Source organism: Xiphias gladius, chromosome 4 (assembly GCF_016859285.1).
Source record: "Xiphias gladius isolate SHS-SW01 ecotype Sanya breed wild chromosome 4, ASM1685928v1, whole genome shotgun sequence".
Lineage (NCBI taxonomy): Eukaryota > Metazoa > Chordata > Actinopteri > Istiophoriformes > Xiphiidae > Xiphias > Xiphias gladius.
Window position 1 is genome coordinate 14606078 of NC_053403.1, and position 19311 is coordinate 14625388.

General features: G+C 40.2%; 1 protein-coding gene across 1 annotated transcript; it reads left to right on the forward strand.

The window, feature by feature from the left end:
• The first annotated feature begins 4211 nt into the window (after nucleotides 1-4211).
• On the forward strand, nucleotides 4212-6570 carry lratd1 (LRAT domain containing 1). The gene is made up of 2 exons (XM_040124591.1): nucleotides 4212-4369; nucleotides 4878-6570. Exon 2 carries the CDS (start codon nucleotides 4915-4917, stop codon nucleotides 5701-5703), a length of 789 nt encoding a protein of 262 aa, XP_039980525.1. The 5' UTR covers nucleotides 4212-4369; nucleotides 4878-4914; the 3' UTR covers nucleotides 5704-6570.
• Nucleotides 6571-19311: the final 12741 nt, after the last annotated feature.

Sequence of the window (19311 nt, forward strand, 5' to 3'; positions counted from 1 at the left end):
ATGACATGGCAAACATCTTCCATTCATGGCATAATTAATATGCTGGCGCAGCCTAATTGATTTCAAGTATTTGGGCCAGTGTTTAATCTCTTACAAAAATCAAAGCGAAGGGTGCTGGCAGAGAGAGTAGAAGAGATGCGATGGAAATAGACTTTAGCATATAGCTGTAACAGCATGAATACGGTTAAAAACAAAACAGGTCTACCTGAAAGAAACTGTCACACTGTACCGTACAGGTAGCAGGGTGGTTACATACCATAACGGTTACATAACGTAACGTAATGTGCCCTGCCCATGCATGAATGTGTGTATAGAGAATGTGTTCCTGAAAAAGAGGGGAAAAAACATTGTTGTCAGTGAAACTAAAGTGGTCACAGAAATTACTTTTACTTTTCATTCATTAATGCCATTAGAATAGTTCCAGTGTAGAGTTTATTCCAGAATTGCTTATTATACTGTTTAACCAAGCAAAAACGCTGAGCTCTACTGCTCTCCTTTCCCACTAAGATAAAAACGATGCTCAGTTCAATAAATAACACCCCAAGGGGAAAGTCTTGACTGCGATTATAGATATGATGATGATGTTGATGGCTACCATCTGCAGCACATAAGCAACCTACAATCACAGTCATAAACAAAAGACATGCTTGATGGTATAATTGCTTTTATAGATTGTTCTCCGACCAAAGGGGCTTCTGATTATTTTATATAATATACATGCCCTTAAAAGACAAACAAAATTATATTCTTTGGTGTGCAAATGTGTGATTATATAGATTAATTATCATCCGCTCAGTAATTAATAAAACTTTTCAGAATTCAAACACAGGCGAAATACTTGGTGACCAAAACACCTAGCCAGTTTAATCATGAAATACATATCCATTGGGGGGAATAAATTACAACAATATTCATTCAAATTATACTCTAAACTTGTGGCACTGCTATGAATAGTTGTCAGCGACAATGTCATGGTCGTGTCATGGTCAATATATACCATGACACGCACACAGAGGGGGTAATTGTTGAGTAAATTGTTGATGCAGCCGCAACCTTTATAGACAGAGGCTTGGCTTTTCTGCTACCTTTTCTGTTTGGTTCGGTACTTAATATATGATAGAACTGTTTCTTACACCGGCCAACAACTGTCCTGCAACCAGAAAAACACAGTACCCAAGCAGTAATTTAATTAAAGGTAACAAATATTCATTTCCATAAAATGATAATCAGTGTCTTCTTGGGAGAAACTTTGGTGATTGATCTTCTTTAGATTTTTCACTCTGACACAAGATTTTCAGAGTGAGAACACAGGGAGCACTGCCTCTAAAGAGAAAAAATACACTGCAGGAGATTTGAATAGTTATGACTGAAGGTGCAAGTGAACCTCATTTTCAGACTCAAACTTACCAAATATCAGTAACCACATCTCCTATGTCAACAGGCCATTGACTCAGGCTTGAGCTGTGCATAGTTGATGATAATGCTCAGTTTTTGTAAGATACTGCTCTGTAGCTGACCCTGCTCTCTGACCTCCCTGAAAAGGCGTAAACCAAAAGATTATTTCTCCTGTAGGGATAAATACAGTATCACAAAAAAAGCTCACTCTGTATTTTCTGCTAGCTCGGGGTTTTTTAATACAAGCAAGAAAGCTTTTAAAGCTTTGGTGATTTAGAAGATAGAATGTGAAAATACCACCAAAATACTGAGTGATATACAGTATGCAGGTGAATCAGGTCTTTAAAATATTGAAATGACATTTTTCTGTGTGATATCAGCTCTAACACTCAAAAAACAGGTACATGCATACAGCACAAAATCTCTCCTCACTCTTTATTTCTATACCCGACTCTAGCCACTCTACATATACACAAACACAAGCACAAGCACACAAACACGTCTTGTAACTCAAGGGTTTATGACTTGATGTCAAGCCTTTTATTCTCAAAAGACACACTCTTTATAGTGCACATATAAACTATACCAAAAGCTGTCTCACTCTCAGACTCCATAAAATAATGGTCAGTGGATGAGTGTGACTGTATGCAGGGGTACAACAGTACTACTCACAGTACAGTGCTGTATACAACAGACAGAGAAAGATAGATGAAGAGAAAGCCGACATACATGGATGGTGAAGTGTATTAGTGTATTAGTGTTCACACGTGAGTCAACATCAGACAGACACACTGATGTTGAATGAATACTTTTATGCATAAATTTGTGGACGGCTGAATGTGTATGTGTCAGTCTGTTTTATCTGCATGGTATGGCTCTGCAGCGTATATGATTTAGTTAGTAATTAGGGAATAGAGACATATCCAATTATTGGCGTTGTGAAATATCAGCCTTTGTCAGTAGTTATTCCAGTACTGTCTGCACCCTGCCTTATTATTACACCAGCTGCATATATGATTAGATGTGTGCATGCGTAAATGGGGGGGGGGGCTTCAGCGAAAGAAAGCGAGGGAGAGCAAGTACAGTATATTTGTGTGTTCAGGAAAGGCGTCGTCTACAAAGGAAACTCATTTCTGCTCATTGGAGATTATAGGTGGCAGGACCACATGCCCGTAGGACCTGCAGCCAAACCCATTGCTAGCAGTCCCATGACACCTTGTGTATGCATGTATGTGTGTGTAGGCCACCCTACTGCCCGTGGAGTGACAAAAAAAATCCATTTCATATGCTGTATATACAGTAATACTCACTCTCTGGCTGACTTTAAGTACATGGACACACACAAAGGTAGGCACTACATCATGAACAGTAAATTACACATCACACATAGATTACAAGGTGACCAGTCAGTTACCTGCACACCTGCTCTCTGATGATAGTGTAATCAACATAGAATGACATACCCATAGCTGCATGGATGACTGTTTGTGTTTTTCCTTTGTGTGTGTGTGTGTGTGTGTGTGTGTGTGTGTGTGTGTGTGTGTGTGTGTGTGTGTGTGTGTGTGTGTGTGTGTGTGTGTTCTGTGTGTGAGAGAGGGTGTTAAATCTGAAAAATCATACCTCACCTACTGAAAAAGCCACCTTCCACTCTGCCTGTAAACAGTGGAAACAAAGACCAGGGAATTTTCTATGTCAGCAACTGGAGATCTTATATCTCCAACCATCTGGGAGAGGAAAAAGATAAATACTTTCAGGAGCTCTCCCAATGCTGCCAGGAAAAAATAAAAATGAAAACATTTTATCCAATGTGTGCAGGTAGACAGACAAAACATTCATTCCGTAGAGAGGGGTCTGATATAAATGGCAAGATGGCTATCTGCTCTGGGCAGTAGTGATGAAAAGAGAGACGTGACTGCAGAGTGCGGATGACATAAGTGTACTCACATATATCTTGCAAGCACAGTATGCAAGAATACAATATATTATGCATGCAAAAGTGAGTCAGTGGCTGAAATTCGATATGCATTTCATTTCAGTCATATTTTTTTCCTAGACACAACATCAATGCAAAGTAAAATATGATAGAGTTTGTATTAATCTCCCTGTAGACTCCTTTCTTTTGTTCCTACCATGCACACAAACAAACACCTGCCTCCAGCCCCTCCCTTCAGTCTCTACCAGACACAAACACACAAGCACACACACACACACACACACACACACGGTGACAGATATGAAAGAACAAGTGATGCAGTGGATGTAGCGAAGCTAGTGAAGCATGTGGAAATAATTTACAAGTTTCACATGGGAACTGAGGGGCAGAGCCTACTCGTGTATTCAGGAAGGTGAGAATACATTTGTCATGTCCTGCAGCAACAGCGTGCATGCGATAAGGGTGCAGTTTTGGAGCATTTTTGAGATAGTAGACATGTTTATACTACATCAGAGCGCAATAAATAAAGCTCCAGCTTCTCTCATATGCTCCTCTTGAGATATCCAGGCTCTTATCACTGGTTTCTGTTGCCTTGAACTTGTCTATACGGACTCCGCTGATCATGTACAGAATTCCACAGCTCTCTGACAACAAAAACCATGCCACGGTAACAGCCGCCTATCGGCGCCAGCCGCCCTGCTCGCGCCTGATTGGATCATCTGATTGAGTGGCATATTCCTCCGCGGCTCCCATTGGCTCGGCGGTAATGGACCCGTGACTGCGCACCAGTAAAACGCTCTGAAGGCGGAGCGCGGCGGCTGAGGCGGAGCTCTCCTTGCTACTTAAACGGAGCTGGCGGTGAAAGAAGTGAAGTACTAGCACGCACGAGAGCCGGATCGCCGGTGAGCAGTGCGAAGAGTGAGAGACAAGTGTGAGAAGAAAGACGAAAGAAGACGAGAAAGAAGGAGAGCAGGGGACCGTGCTTCCCTCTGCACTAATGGACCATAAGGATATTTAACCATTTGCCCGGGGAGCGCACAGGTATCCTCTTTTTCTCCTGTTTCTTTTCATTTTGCGCCGTGCGTAAAGACACAACGGTGCCTTCTCTTCCTCCTCACTATTTTTATGCAGCAGCTGCCATCCTCTGACTATTTTTCCCTCCTTTCCTTGTCCGTGCTTCTTCTGCATGGAAACAGCAGACTCTTTTTATTTTATTTTTTATTTTTATTTTTTTTAGATATTACTGGAATTAGTGATTGACTAATGGGCGTGGAAAGGAGCAAGGGGCAGAGGATCATCGATGTGTTAGTGTACTCTTTCGGCTCGATAACACGAGCGAGCCCTTGTCCCTCCGGTGACTGCAGAGAAATGTTGAGTGCTTTCTTAGCGTACTCTATTATCAGTTGACCAAAGGGATTTAAATGCAGCCAAGCGTTTGTGCATAGTGTGAGGTTTCTTGTGAAAGCTGTACATATTTTGCTTCACGCTGTATTTTACTCTGTTGACACCCGACTCTCCATCTCTCTCCATCTCTCCCGGTTCCTTTCAGACACCGCAGTCCATGCCTCTGCCTTGCCAGGTCATTGATGGGAAATCAACTGGATCGGATCACCCACCTGAACTACAGCGAGCTGCCCACGGGGGATCCGTCCGGGCTAGAGAAGGACGAGCTGCGGGTCGGCGTCGCCTACTTTTTCTCTGACGAAGAGGAGGAGGTGGACGACCGCACTCCGTCTGATTGCGGTTTCACCAAGGACCACAGCCCGACCGAGGAGGGACCCTTCTCGTTCAGCGAGGTGGAGTACTCTGCGTTCTGCTCCCAGGAATGCATCTTCTCCAAGCTGCGGGAGAACGAGGACTTGAATGTGTACTCGGCCAAAACTTTGCTGACTATGTGCAAACCGGGGGACCTGCTGGAGCTGGTGGCCACCGCGCAAGCCCCCCACTGGGCCATCCACGAGCAGGACGACCAGGTCATTCACCTGCACAAGGGCGAGATCCGCAAGGACAGCCTGCTTGAGATCAGCAACGGTCGCCACGGGAGGATAGTCAACAATCGGTACCGGTACCGGCCGCTTCCTCCTGACCTGGTGATGCAGAACGCAGTGGGACACCTGGGCCTGAGCAGCGAGGAGATATGCTGGACCAACTCAGAAAGTTTCGCAGCCTGGTGTCGCTTTGGCAAACGGGAGTTCAAAGCCGGGGGAGAGGCGCACTCAGCGGAGCAGCAATATTTCCTCAAGGTGCACCTGTCCGGCAGCGGGGTGCACACGCTGGTCTTTCGCAGCCTGGAGGACATGATCCGGGAGAGGAGGCGAGTGGACGCAAGTGGTATTCTCAAAGAGCTGTCTTTGGTTAACGGGGACAAGGAGTAATCAGGGATTCCGTTTGATATCCTCTCCTCCACCCCCCTCCCCCCAGCTGCCTCCTCTCGCCAATGCGCACGGACGCACAGTTTTTCTCACACACAAACGTACTCCCACACACGCACACAGCAAGCACACAGATGCACACACATGCAAGGACCTGTTGGTTTCGGACTGTTTGTTTGTCAAGGATGGACCCAGGGCTGCGTCTGGACCACAGGCGCTCTGTGGAATTCCCATCAAATTGCAGTGTTAAAAACTGAGAGAGCGGCCATATAAACAGACAACGCCCCTTCAGATTAGAATTCGTGCTTAGTGGGACACACGATTTCTACTAAACCCATTGCCCCGAACAGCGAAATCACCTCAACAACCCGCACATAGCGCACACGGCTCGGTTTGGTTTTCTGTTTAATTTCTCGGGATAATGGAATTGGCCCCTTCGCTGAACAGGGCGCCTGCTGCGGCAGACCAGACGATGAGACCCGGAGGGGAAGAAATGGGGGGAAGATGAAAGATAGGCTCTGGGATGGCTCTCGAAAAGTCTCCCTTCTATTTTTTTACTGTTAGCTTTAAGACCGGAACTGATCATAACAAAGATCCAAGCCACTAATTCATAGACCTCTGACAGTCCCAGATGGCTACGCAGTTGCCTAAACAAAGCATTTTGGCTTGTTCAAGCTCCCCTTTTGCCATATGAAGAGTACTGTCATTCTCACAATGCTGTCATCCTGATCCACAGCACTGGATGTATGTGTAAATTGTATTCATATATTGATTTCAATTTGAGTCCCTTATTTTTGTATTTAAGTTTAGTGGATTTAACCCTGATCTCTTTTTTGGTTCAAATAAATGGAGGTTGAAATATGAAAATAATCACTTGGTCTAGCAGGTGTTGTTTGGTCACACATTTACAATAACACATGACCTCTCACTCTTTCTCTCTCACTCACACACAGGCAAAGACATATGAATCATTTATGTTCTGGTTGCTCCTGACTTGCCTCAAGCCAAATAGGCTTCATATATCTCCACAGTATTTGGAAGCAGTAAAATGGTCATCTGCATCAAGCCCATAAAGGCTTTATGAAAAATCCATATGGGATCTGGGAGCTAAAGAATATAGGCAGCTGTATAGACTCAATGGGAACATGCAGCATTTGGCCACAGGCTATATTTCCTTGTGTGGGCTTTATCCTGCTGGAATTTAGACATTCACAGGCATGATGATCTCCCCTGATTATGTGTTTTTCATTCTTCACAACAGCACTACTCAAGTTATGTTGGCTTCTAAGCCCATATTTTACATCTGGATTGTAAACAAGATGTCTTCCATATAATGCTTATCACAGAGAAACACATAGTGTTATTATGACACCTGTGTTGTATCAGTCTGCAGTGGCTTTATCTCTGGATTGATGTTGCTACTCCTCAGCTATGAGAGTCAGACAGTGCCTTCGTTTTCTCAGGCTTGTGGTCTGCTGAAGTATCAGTGAAGGTGGGATTAATCACCTCACTAGTATAAAGACGTCCATCTACCCTCACCTGTCTCCTTACCTTTGCTTAATTGAGTATGAAAGGACCCAGAGAGTAGATTTATGGAAATGTTTTGCTGTAATTTGTGCCTTTGTTCAGCCCGCCAGCTTGTTGCACCTGTGATTCATTTTTTATTGTATATGTAAGTGAATAGCCTGTGTGTATGTTAGTTGAGATGAAGAGGTTTTCAAAATTGTGTATTGCCAATATACGGCTTGTCTGCTAGAATCTTCACCTCTATTTACTCATGATTTTAGCCTCAGTGTGGTCCTAAATAACAGCCATAGTTGGTTTGGCTGTATCCAACTGGAGGGGAGAGTTAGATAAATAGTTTGTGTGTGTGTGTTAGAGAGAGGGAGAGAGCGTGTTCGGAAGCTGGGATTTACCATGTGTGTCTTTGTCTCTGCTGGGCCTGGTTTGGTTTGTTGATTGATGTTTGTTGCACTGACAAGCTCAATCAAAACAGGTCTCGTGTCCATTGTGCGTGTGTTTGATTTTTCCATTGTAGAGATGTTGCAATCTCAGCCCTCAGACATTTTTCATGTCAAAATACAGACTAATAAAGCTGTCAATCCTGTCAATGTGCCTTGAGAAGATTTCCTCAAGCTATTGACCCAAAAACTTTATTCTATTGGCTTTGCTGTGAATATATCAACACTTTTCCTCCCTTGTTTCCTTCCTTTCCTCTAATTCTTTTAGCCTCTATAGGTCAGTATTTCTTCATTATTGCTCTGTATTGCTTTTCTCTCCTCACCTCTCTTTGTTTTACCAAAACCCAAAATCACAGTGTTTCCATTCCTGCAAAGACCACTTTAAAATAAAAATCATTTTGTCCTCAAAATTGCCAAACATTTAAACCAAAATGTTTATAGAAGTATTTGAACTGATGTTTCTGATTTGAAATAGATGTGTTAGTCTGACTTTAGACACATTTCAATAATTCAAACATGTTCTTCTTGCTAACGAACATGAATTCCAGATTGATTTAGAAAAACAACAATTTACTACAGTTTGATTCTTTTGCCTTCTTCTGTTTTACCCACAGATGATTGCACTGTCTGTTCAGTACATTTTGAACAGGCTCAATGTTAAATGAGGTTGTCCCAGGTGGTTGTGTGTGTGTTTGTGTTAGTGCGTCAGACATCCCCTGCCAGTTTGAAAAACCAGGGTACTGGGGCAGCTGGTGTTAGAGTTTGTATGTGTGTTTGCGGTCTGTGACTAATAGGCCTCAGAGAAAGATATACTACTATGTGTGAGAGAGAGAGAGAGCTCCTTTCAGATAAAGCACAACATGTTGTTAGATCGAGGAGAGGCTTCTGCCTTCTTACATGACACTATATGTGTGTGCAATTTCAGTTTCAGCTCTATATACTCATATATGAGTGAGTGTGTGAGTGGGTGAAAGTGTGACACCTAACTACCAAAGCTGTGAGTGTCAAGTTGTTTGTGTGAGCTCAGACGACTCAGTCCGAGCGTTTGTGTGTAAAGATTGCCCATATGATGTGTGCATGTCTATTTATGAAGGTCTGCATCTTTGTACCATCAGCAACAGTGTGAAAGTAAATGCTGTTACTAAGGAAACTCCAGCCACTGTAGTATTATATATCCACTAAGGTCTTGTTTCTGCATGCATGCGTGTGTGACTGTGCAAACTCTCCACAGCTCAAAGGTAGTTGTTAGCTTTAATAGTTACTCATGTAAGACCCAACATACGACAACCAAATCTTTCTCTCTTTCTTTCTCTCATACAAACACACACACACACACACCTACACACACACACACACACACACACACACACACACACACTGACTCACTGGAGACCAGCTATTGTTCCTGTGTGCAGTGGCATGGATTTATTCAGTTCACACTGGGGTGTGTGTGCGTGTGCGTGCGTGTGTGTGTGTGTGTGTGTGTGTGTGTGTGTGCGTGTGTGTGTGTGTGTGCGTGTGCGTGCGCATATGGACAAAGCAGGTCACAACTAGCCTGCCACCAGCTAAATCAGTGGTCTCAGAGGAGATGTTTAGGGGAGAAGGCAACAAGACAGAATATCCTGTCTGCATGATGCCTTTAAGAGGATCTCCCTCTAATCTAGACACTGGCGTGGACTCCCAGTAGACTTGAATGTCTTGTGTTCCTCTTCTGCCATTCTTTAGGATCGGCTCTATATTCAACAACAACTACACAGCCGGTGATGGAAATGAGGCAGTGGTAAATGGGTTACATGCTGTTATACGGTTGTTAACAATGGTTTCCTCTAAACATCTGTTGTAAAATGTACGCATACATCACATGCAGTATTTCTGTGGTTGGATTTGCACCTACATACTGACATTTAAAAGTGATTACACACTGAAACACATTTGTAATTTGAATTACATGGTCAACTAGACCTGGTTATCAGGGCCCTCAAAGCATCATCTTTGTGCAAGACTGATTTAACCTGTTATAGGTTGGTATAATCATGAAGAGTCTGTTAAATGAACTTCATGCTGTTGGTTCTGGGAAAGTGACTCTTTACAGCAATGGCCATAAAAGCTACATGCAGGATCCTTGTCTGTCATGGCATCACTCTTATATCAGTTAAAAAATAACTTAAAGAAAGTCCTTGTACACCATAAAGTCTTAAAGGATAAGTCTGGTGATTTATATATATTTTTTATTTGCTTGTAAACAAATGCAATGAAAAGACCAAAACCAACAAGGAATTCATCCTATGATCAAGAATTGCCTGTTTAGCCAAAGCCTGATTAAAGCATATTCTGTGCCATAAAAATCCATCGTAGTACAAAAACAATAAAAAGAAATCAGTGCGCCACACTGTTGCACTGGGTGACATGTCATTTTATTACAGTGAACATGGGCACTGTAGTTTATTTTAAGTCAACCCCACATACACCATCCTGCTGCTTTAAATATTCTTGACCACCAAATCCACAGCTAAAAATAGTCCACAACAAATTTATTTATTTTTTACTCCTGTTTGAATAACGTTTGCTAAAAACTACAGTGCTCAGATGTGTTAGAAAATTATGTAGCCTTTTTTGAATTTGAAAGTATATATTCGTGACCTGTTTTTACAAGATTCCAAACTTTAGTAAGAGCAAATGGGCTCAGGGCTGAGCCACAGACAGGTTAGTGAAGTTGAAAAGTGTTGAGAGATGGACTAATACACTGTTAGCTTTGGTCTTTTCATGGGATTTTCTCATCTAACTCTCAGTAATAAAGTGAATAAGAGTATTTCCCAAAATGTAGACTTATTCCTCTAATGACATCAGCATGGTACCATGAACTGAGAGGGAACTAGAAATGCTGCATGCTGTCAGTTGTGTTCACTTTATGTAATATTTCAGTCAGATGACCTTCATCGGGTTAAGATTAAGGTAAGATTCTTACCTTAGGTAGGATTTAGACAAAACACTGTAGCTAAAATATAAGTACAAGTGGCCAACAGTAATTGAAATAACAACATGTCTAAGACAGGTAAAGTTGGCTCTACCTCAGCAGAAACTTTGGTTTCTGTCTCAAGTCTCAAGTAGGGGTTTCAAGTTTTCTTACACTTAACTAGGGAAGCCTCCAAAGAAAAGGCAGGAATCCCTGCAATGGTGGAGCATGTAGTAATAGTTTAATGTTTCTGTTGGATTGGAGCACACAAATGTCCCCACACTAAAATTAAACCAGCTATTCAACATGCTTCCACTACTAAACAATACTAAAAAGTCCTCCTACTGAAAACAACCTGCATGCAAACACCCTGGGCAGCATTATGTACAAGAGGTGGACTAACGGATATCCAAATAAACGTGTCGGTTCAATGAAACTCCTTTACATGCACCTGGTCAGTGATGTTTAAGTATTGTATTCTGTCAAATGCTGTTGGTTCAATTGAAACTTAGTATCACACATAATATTTAAAATATAAGGTTTATATTTCAGATATAAGGTTTAAAAGAGGATAAAATATTTCAGTATGAAAGGAAATTTGGACAGTTCCTTTATGTGTTTAGCAATGCATCTATATTTTTTGTTCCTATAGCAAAGTGGTATTTCTGTTATCAAGTGTGGATTTACTTCATATATTTCTCTTTCTCTATTTTTCTATTTTTATTGGGCAGTGGCGGAAGAAGTATTCAGATTTTTTTACTTAAGTAAAGGTAGCAGTACTACATTTTCAAAATACTCCATTGCAAGTAAAAGTCCGGGATTCAAAAGTTTTTAAAGCAAAAGTACAGTAGTATTAGCAACAAAATATGCATGAAGTATCAAAAGTAAAAGTTCTAATTATGGAAAACGGCCCCCTTCAGTGTTATATTACTATATTATTGGTTTATTATTACTGATACACTAATATGTAAGAAGTACTTTAATGTTGTAGCTGGTCGAGGTGTAGCTAATAGTAGTTTCAGTAGCAACAGTGCATCATATTTGATAAGATGATCATATATTTTGTTTCTAAAATGTAAAACTGAAAAGTAACTAGTAACTATAGCTGCTAAATAAATGCAGTGGAGTAAAAAGTATATGTCCCTCTGAAATGTAGCATGTAAAGTAGCATAAATTGGAAGTAAAGTAGTACCTCCAAACTGTACTTAAGTACTTGAGTAAATGTACTGAATTACTTCTCACTAGCTTGTTCAGGAAGCTCCACTGAGTAATCTTTGGGGTACTTGCTTTTATTTTGTGGTTGTTTGAAGCAAATGCAAAACCAAGGATTTATAGTCAATACTATTTTCATAGTAAGTGTTAAGTTCTTTGTATAGCAATGTGGTTTGGTACATACTTAAAGAGCAGTGGCAAAAAAGTACTTTTAGGTGGTAACACCCAACAGTACGAGTTTCCTACAGCCCATAAATTTTCTATTCCAAGGGCAGGTGTTCCAACATTTGACTGTGCTTCACTGAGTTTAGGGACTGAATTGCCGCAGGATATGTGCTCTGCCACAGCTGCACCGCTCTGTCCTCAGTGCCTCTCCACCTCCGTCAGGAGACCGTGACTGCTAAATGTCAGAAGCATATTGGCAACAAGCACTTGCAAATGTTGTAGGAGTATCTTTCATTCATTCAGTTTTGCAGCTTTACAAACATTAGCTTTAAATTTACACTCAGCACCAGAATTGCAGATATTTGATTGCTTTTGGAGGGAAAGAAAGAATCAGACATCATGGGAGTCAGATATTTTGAGGATGACATTTGTAAGGTGAAATCTAATTTGGACAAGAATGAAGTGAAAAGTTTTAACCACAAAGTCATTTCCCATTCCTTTGACACCAGTAGGTCTCATTTTGTTAATGTCTTATCACATTTGCTCTTAGGTCTTTCATTATCAGTGTTTTACAAAGCATCCCCTTTCCCTTAAATCGGCTCCATTTAAGCTGCTTTTTTTTCGATAATTAATGTGGCTAGCAATGGTTTCCAAAACACATTTGTACATAATAATGAGCAATTTGGCGATGATAAAACATAAAGGCAACCTGAACTTTGAAAACATTCTTAACAAGAAGAATTGATTTCATTAATGATAATGAGTTGCTTCCGCTCCCCAGAATTCGCAGAGATTCTTTGTCTGGCTCAAAGACACTCCAGCAGCTCTGTAACAGGTCTCGACCCTGGCTCGACTGGCTAAAGGACAAATATTGTAACCATCAGTGGTTACACTGATTAGGGCATCACTGCAGCCCTAAACGTTTAACGTATGTGGCCCTCTTCTCCCCCTCACTTTTTAACAAGTGAGAAGAGAAATTGCCCTCAGCTGTGGCATGGCGCAATCGCAGTTTGATTAATGGGAAAGACCAAACATAGCCCCATCTTTCCATCTCTGTGGTTTTAACCCTTCTTAAAAAGTCACAGGAAAAGGTTACTGTAAATGTCATTATGAGCATTTCCCAACCTTCCTGTCTGCCCTGCTCTGAATAACCCGACGCTAAATGTCATTCTCTTAACATTTTGTCATTATACTCCAGAGTGTTTCCTCAGAAAAGGTTTATATTTTACCACTTCCTAACGCTACTCTTTACATTTGAAAATCTCTCTTGCATCTTTTGAATTTGCAGACTGTTGAAAAATGTCCTTAGTGAATTCATTTTCACAGGAGGAGTTTGAACTGAGATCCTTTTTCTCTCTCTTTTTCAGTCTCACACCGCACAAGTTCATGTGAGGACTGTGGTAATCTCTGTCTCTCTCTCTCTCTCTGATAACAACTTAAAAATGCACAAGCATGCGGCCATTTGACAGTCAGGGTGTGGCCTGCTAAGGCTATTTAAGAGGTGAGAGATTGGTGAATAAGCATGAAGTTCATCCAGGCCCGCAGTGTGTGTTTGTACAGTATATTCAGGATCATGCTTCATTTTTAGGTCAATACACTAAAATTAGTTTGACAAGGCTGAGCAACAAAAATATCTAAATATTTTAAACTTCTTGATTATGTACTGTAGAGCTCAATGTTCATTCAGTTCTCTGTAATGGCTTTACGAAAGGACCTTTGTAATCATAACACTAATTCAAATTAACAACTATTTAATAATGTGAATGTGACTAAATGAACAGTACAGTATATTCATTAATAAGGTTTTTAACAAAATGGATTCAAATACAAAGTCAGAGTAACTTTTCTCCTCTGAGCCAACTGACCAAAAACTTAATCCAGGTAAGGGTGGAAGGGTGGGAAAAAAAGATTGGGATTTACTATATATATCATCAAGTTTTTATTTTATCTAATGATATCATTGGAACATGTTTTTGCCTCTGCTGAAACTATCAACAATGTGAAAGTTCACCAGGTCGCTATGAAAGTTTGTTTCATTCTTACACTATGAAATACTTGGTGGTGTGCAGAGTTTACATAAAAATACCCAAAGTAACTAATCATCACAAATGTAGTACATTGTAAATTTTCAATATATCACCCTGCCATATGCATAGATATAGTAGTAATATTGTCAATTAAGGCAGAAGTAGTGGAACAAAATGATATCCAACATCTAAACTACAAGAAAAAATAAATTTAAAAAAACCTGCATTCACATCTTTTCCCAGAAATTAACTTCTTTCATACCGTGATGGAGGTGTATTGACTGAGTGAGTGAGTGAGTGAGTGAGTACTATAAGTTAGTGACCTCAAGTGCAAAGTGAACAAACATCTGAAATCATGCTACGGATGGGTTTTATTTCCTCAATACAGAATTAGACACAAACTGACACTATCTTCAAAATTAGATTGCCAAAAAATGTAGGTCATTAAATAGGTCCAACAAATAAGAAGAGAAGGCCCTCTAACCTGCGGCAGAGAGTAATAGTTAGGTGCTTTTTAAGGTTACATTTAAAGACATTTACTCCATTGTTAATAATAAATAAAAACTCAAGGATGAAATAAATATATTGAACACTATTGAAGCCAGTCATGTGTATCAGTAAGTAACAACAGGTTTACGGATGAATAGGTCTAGAATGAATCATAGCTCACTTGTCAATAACACCATTGACACTCATCTATTAGTGTTGATGTTGTTTAACTGAGCTTAATGAAATCCTCAGCGTAGAGCAACCTACACACACACGCGCACACACACACACACACACACCCTTGTTTTACTTCTACTATATTCGCAGGGACCCATCATTGACATAATGCATTCCCTAGCCCCTTGCCTTAACCCTAACCTTTACAGCTGAATTCATAAACCAAACCCTTACCTTATCCCTAACCTAAACCTGATTCTAATCTGAACCCTAAAACCAAGTCTTAACCCTCAAACAGCCATTTAAACTTGTGGGGTCCAGCATTTTACACAAGCACAGCCACATTAGACCCCACAAGAATAGTGAGCTCCCAGTTTTTGGACACCAAGAATATAGTAAAACAAGCCCCCACACAAGCACACACACAAGCACACACACACACACACACACACACACACACATACACACTAATTTCCTGAGAAGGTAATGACATAACTTTAACATAAAAAGATTTATGGTATACACATACACACACCTGCCAAAACATTGCTGCAGTGCAGACAGGCTCTGTCTCAACCACAGAAACACTCATGCACTTACACACATCCAGCCTAAAAGTGGTTTCTATTTTTGACAACAATTGTATCCTCCCTCATATTTCCACTGATGACACATAGGCCTGCCAAGAAAAAACACAATTTGTGGTTTGTCACTAAAATACTCTCAGATTGCTGCCTTTTCTGGTATTTTTCTATTCCTTTGATTCCTCCAGACTCATTTCAGCCCTGTCTATAACGTCTCATCTCCTCTTGTACTCTTCTTTCTCTCACACTCACCTTTCATTGACCCAGAAAGGGTTTCCATTCTCGCCCACCATCACACCAGACTCTGGACCAAAAGAACAGACTCTCACATAGGCTCTGTCTCCTCCTCTGTCTGTCTGCACATGTCCAAATAATATACTCTATTTTTAGACATATGTATTTCTTTAAAATATCTGGGGTATCAACAATTTGGAAAAAACACATTTGTTAGCAGGCCATGCAGGACAAGACAAAGACAGATGCACTGTTAGAAATGAAAATACACAGTATAAGCACAATGGATGGGGGGAGGAATTAACTTAGCAACAAACTCAAGTCAAATTTGTTTACATGTTATGTAGCCAGAATGTTTTAAAAAAAAAAAAAAAGCTTTAACAAAATCTCTATATATTTTCCTTGGTGAAAAATGAGGGGGCAAAATTACAGTGACTGTTTTTCTAAAACAGTGACGTAATCCAAATGTCCTTCTGTGCTGCACATTCATCCTCCTGCGTGCCCAAAACATCTGCTTGGGGAGTCTGTACACTAGTAACGCACCTATGAATGCAACAGTGCTAGCCTGAACCTAGCTACTTCATGCACTTCAACGCTACAGCAGTAGGAGCTCGGACAACATACAGTGATGGAAAAGCGTTAGACATCAGGATCCACTTCAAATATAATGCCACCAAGAGAAAAAAGGAGTGTGTAGTATTGTTGGGTGAGAAGCCCTGCGGCTACAGATTCACTGGGAAGAAAACCACAAAACTGCAGATACACTTTAAGGCGCACCACACAGAAAGTGAGGTAACCAAACATTAAGATGTTAAATAGCACTATGTTAATTTTCAAGCCATATTAGGCCAACTACTAGAGACAGCAGTGTAACATTACGTATACACATCTCACAACAACAGGACATTCCCCAATTGTTTGCAGATGGGTGTTTAGCTTCAATGAAGAGTCAGTTGCCCAGCCAGTCAAGGCAGCTAACCTTTTGCTTAAGACAAGTTTGTTTATTTTGGAGTGGTTAACATGCTATCCATGCTAAAGCACATACAACTTAATTACCATACACATTTGATAGTCAGGTCTTGTCGAATTTTTGAATGGGTCTATGCAGCTAAATGTAGTCCATCTGTGACATTTGCTGATTATTAAAATGCCCAGCATGTTATGTAAGGTTGGTTTTGGGCTTGAGTAAAGTTTTTTGGACAGTAGCCAACTGTCTAGTATTTAGCTTGCGTTGTGTGCAAAGAGGTTTCAAATATTTTCTTTACCATTATTTAAATCTATTTTCTATTTTTACAACATATTGTAAACACTTACTGTATGAGTACAAACAGTACACAGTCTAGTACAACTCTGTCACTAAAGGCCAGTTAATACTTCTGCATGAAATCGCAGCGTAGCCGTAGCCTGACGTGCACCTCCCTAAAAATGTAACTGCACAAGCACAGCTGTGATTGGTCTGCTTGGTTTTCCATGTCTTTCAATGGCTGGACAAGCACAGAAAATTCACCCTCCTTCTGGCTCAATCAGTTCAATGGTTGTACACACCATCTCGTCCAGTGTCTTCTCTCTGTTCTTTGTTATTGTTCAACATTTATTAGCTCCAACTCCAACATGACACAAAGAAACTCAACACAGTGGCATAGAAACCCCGCCGCCAACCAGCGTTTTGGTGGTGTAATTGCAGGGCGATGCAAATATAAATGCTCACTACGGCAGAGGCCACTAGCGTAGCCTACGGCGTAGGCTCTGCGCTGATCCTACACCATGGTGTAAACCAGTCTTAAGGCCTACAAAATTACAGAATGAGTTCACGACCTTCCTTGCACAGTGCTGACAAAACTGAGCATGATAAGGCTGGATTTATTTCAGAGCTGTTGTATAGGGTACTTTTTGATTGTTTGGGGTTTTCTTTTTTCTGTGTAGTCAGGGTTTGTGTTATCAAACAGAACATTGAGATCATAGCAGTTACTGACTCAAATTGCAAGGGCTGGACTATAAAGGATTTGTTAATGTTGTTGCATCTTACCAGACTGAATTGTTTTGTCCTCTTTCATGTCCTGGTGTATTGCCTAAATGAATAACATCAGACCAGACACCCTCTCTGTAAAGCTGCAGTCCTAATCCCCGAACTGGTCATTTTGTGGCTTATTTTCATTTTCATTTTCTTTCTATTTAAAATCAGTTGCATGAAATATTATTTGAAAGCAATTTGCTGACGTTTGACTAAAATGCTCATTCTTGATCTTGACTAAAACGACACTAAAATGTACACAACATTTTGGCAACTAATCTTCTAATGACTTAGAAAAGACTAAAATGTCGAGTGTTTTCGTCGTCTTAAAGTGGACTAAAATATTTATGATCTTTTTTGACCAAGACAAGACTAAAGGAATTTTAGTTGACTAAAGGTTGACTAAAAATAAAATAGACGAGATTGACTAAATATGACTAAAACTAACATTGTCTTTTGATCTCAGGGCCAAGACTAAGACCAAATCTAAAAACAGTTTTCAAAGTTAACACTACTACACATTCACTTCTTTTGTTAATGAGCATGAACACACAATGAACAAGGGAACACAGAGAAAGAGGAAATGGATATAATATAAAGGTGGATATTCAACTTTGTCACCTGTTCATGTTAAATCCAAGGAGAGGAGCTATTTTGGATTTAATAGTTATAAAGTGAAAAAGAAGCTTGATGAATAGAGCTGTTTGTAAACACTGCCATGGAAACGGGCATCATGATTATACCCAGCAGCACAGACAGCAGATCCAGCTCGACATCATACAGAATTAAACACTGAGGAAGAAAAAAGAACCTGTTGTTTTACCTGCCAAAGCCATACAAAAACAAGCCTATAAAGTTTATTCAGACCAGTTCATATTTAGGATCATGAAAAACACTGACAGTCAAAACTGTTCTGCATAATCCAGTATCACAAAGTAACCAGAAATCAAAATTTCAGTACTACAGAATAATATTTAAAAGAGTACTGCTGTGATTTAGTATTGCAGTCCCACAAAGTTGAAAAACTCAGATGAAAAATACTTAAACAAGATTAAGAGTCTACAGCTATGCTATCGGTTCTGTCCATCCAAGATTAGTTCAGTTAGCAAATTTTATGGCAAGGAAAAGGAAAGGAAATGCAAATTAATGATTTCCATCCACTACAGTTGAGGGAATATTAAGAGTTGGCTGCATCAAGATGACCAGTTGGTGGTACTAAATCTCTAGCTGGATGCCATTATGCCATTTAAGAAGAAGAGGGCATAACAAGACGGCGCAATTAGAAGAGAGCCAGTAAAACCTCCTCATCAGTCCATAAATATCTGCCACTTTTTTTAGGCTCCTAAATGGAGCAGAAGCGTCAGGGGATGTTTGCGTTACATGCGTCATGTACGACAATATTTATTTCCAAAATCTGTTTTCCTTGCTTTTTGTTACATTTGGTTTAATATCAACTATATATATAACTGTTCCAGCTCAGCCAAGCATAAAAACTTTTCAGGGGACATTTTGACAATTGTTGAAATTTCCAGAATTTCTACTCAGGTTTTTGTGAGCAAATTGTAAATGTGCATTAAAACAGGTGGAAGGAAATGCACTTTGTCAGGCTGTACTCAGGCACAGCAGTGCTTTGAGCTAAATGCTAACTTTAGCATTCTAACATGCTCTCAATGATAATTTTAACACACTAATGTGCAGTAGGAATAATGTTTACTATGTTCACCATCTTGTTTTAACTTGTTAGCATGCTAACATTTGCTAATTAGTACTAAACACAAAGTAATGCTGAGACTAATAG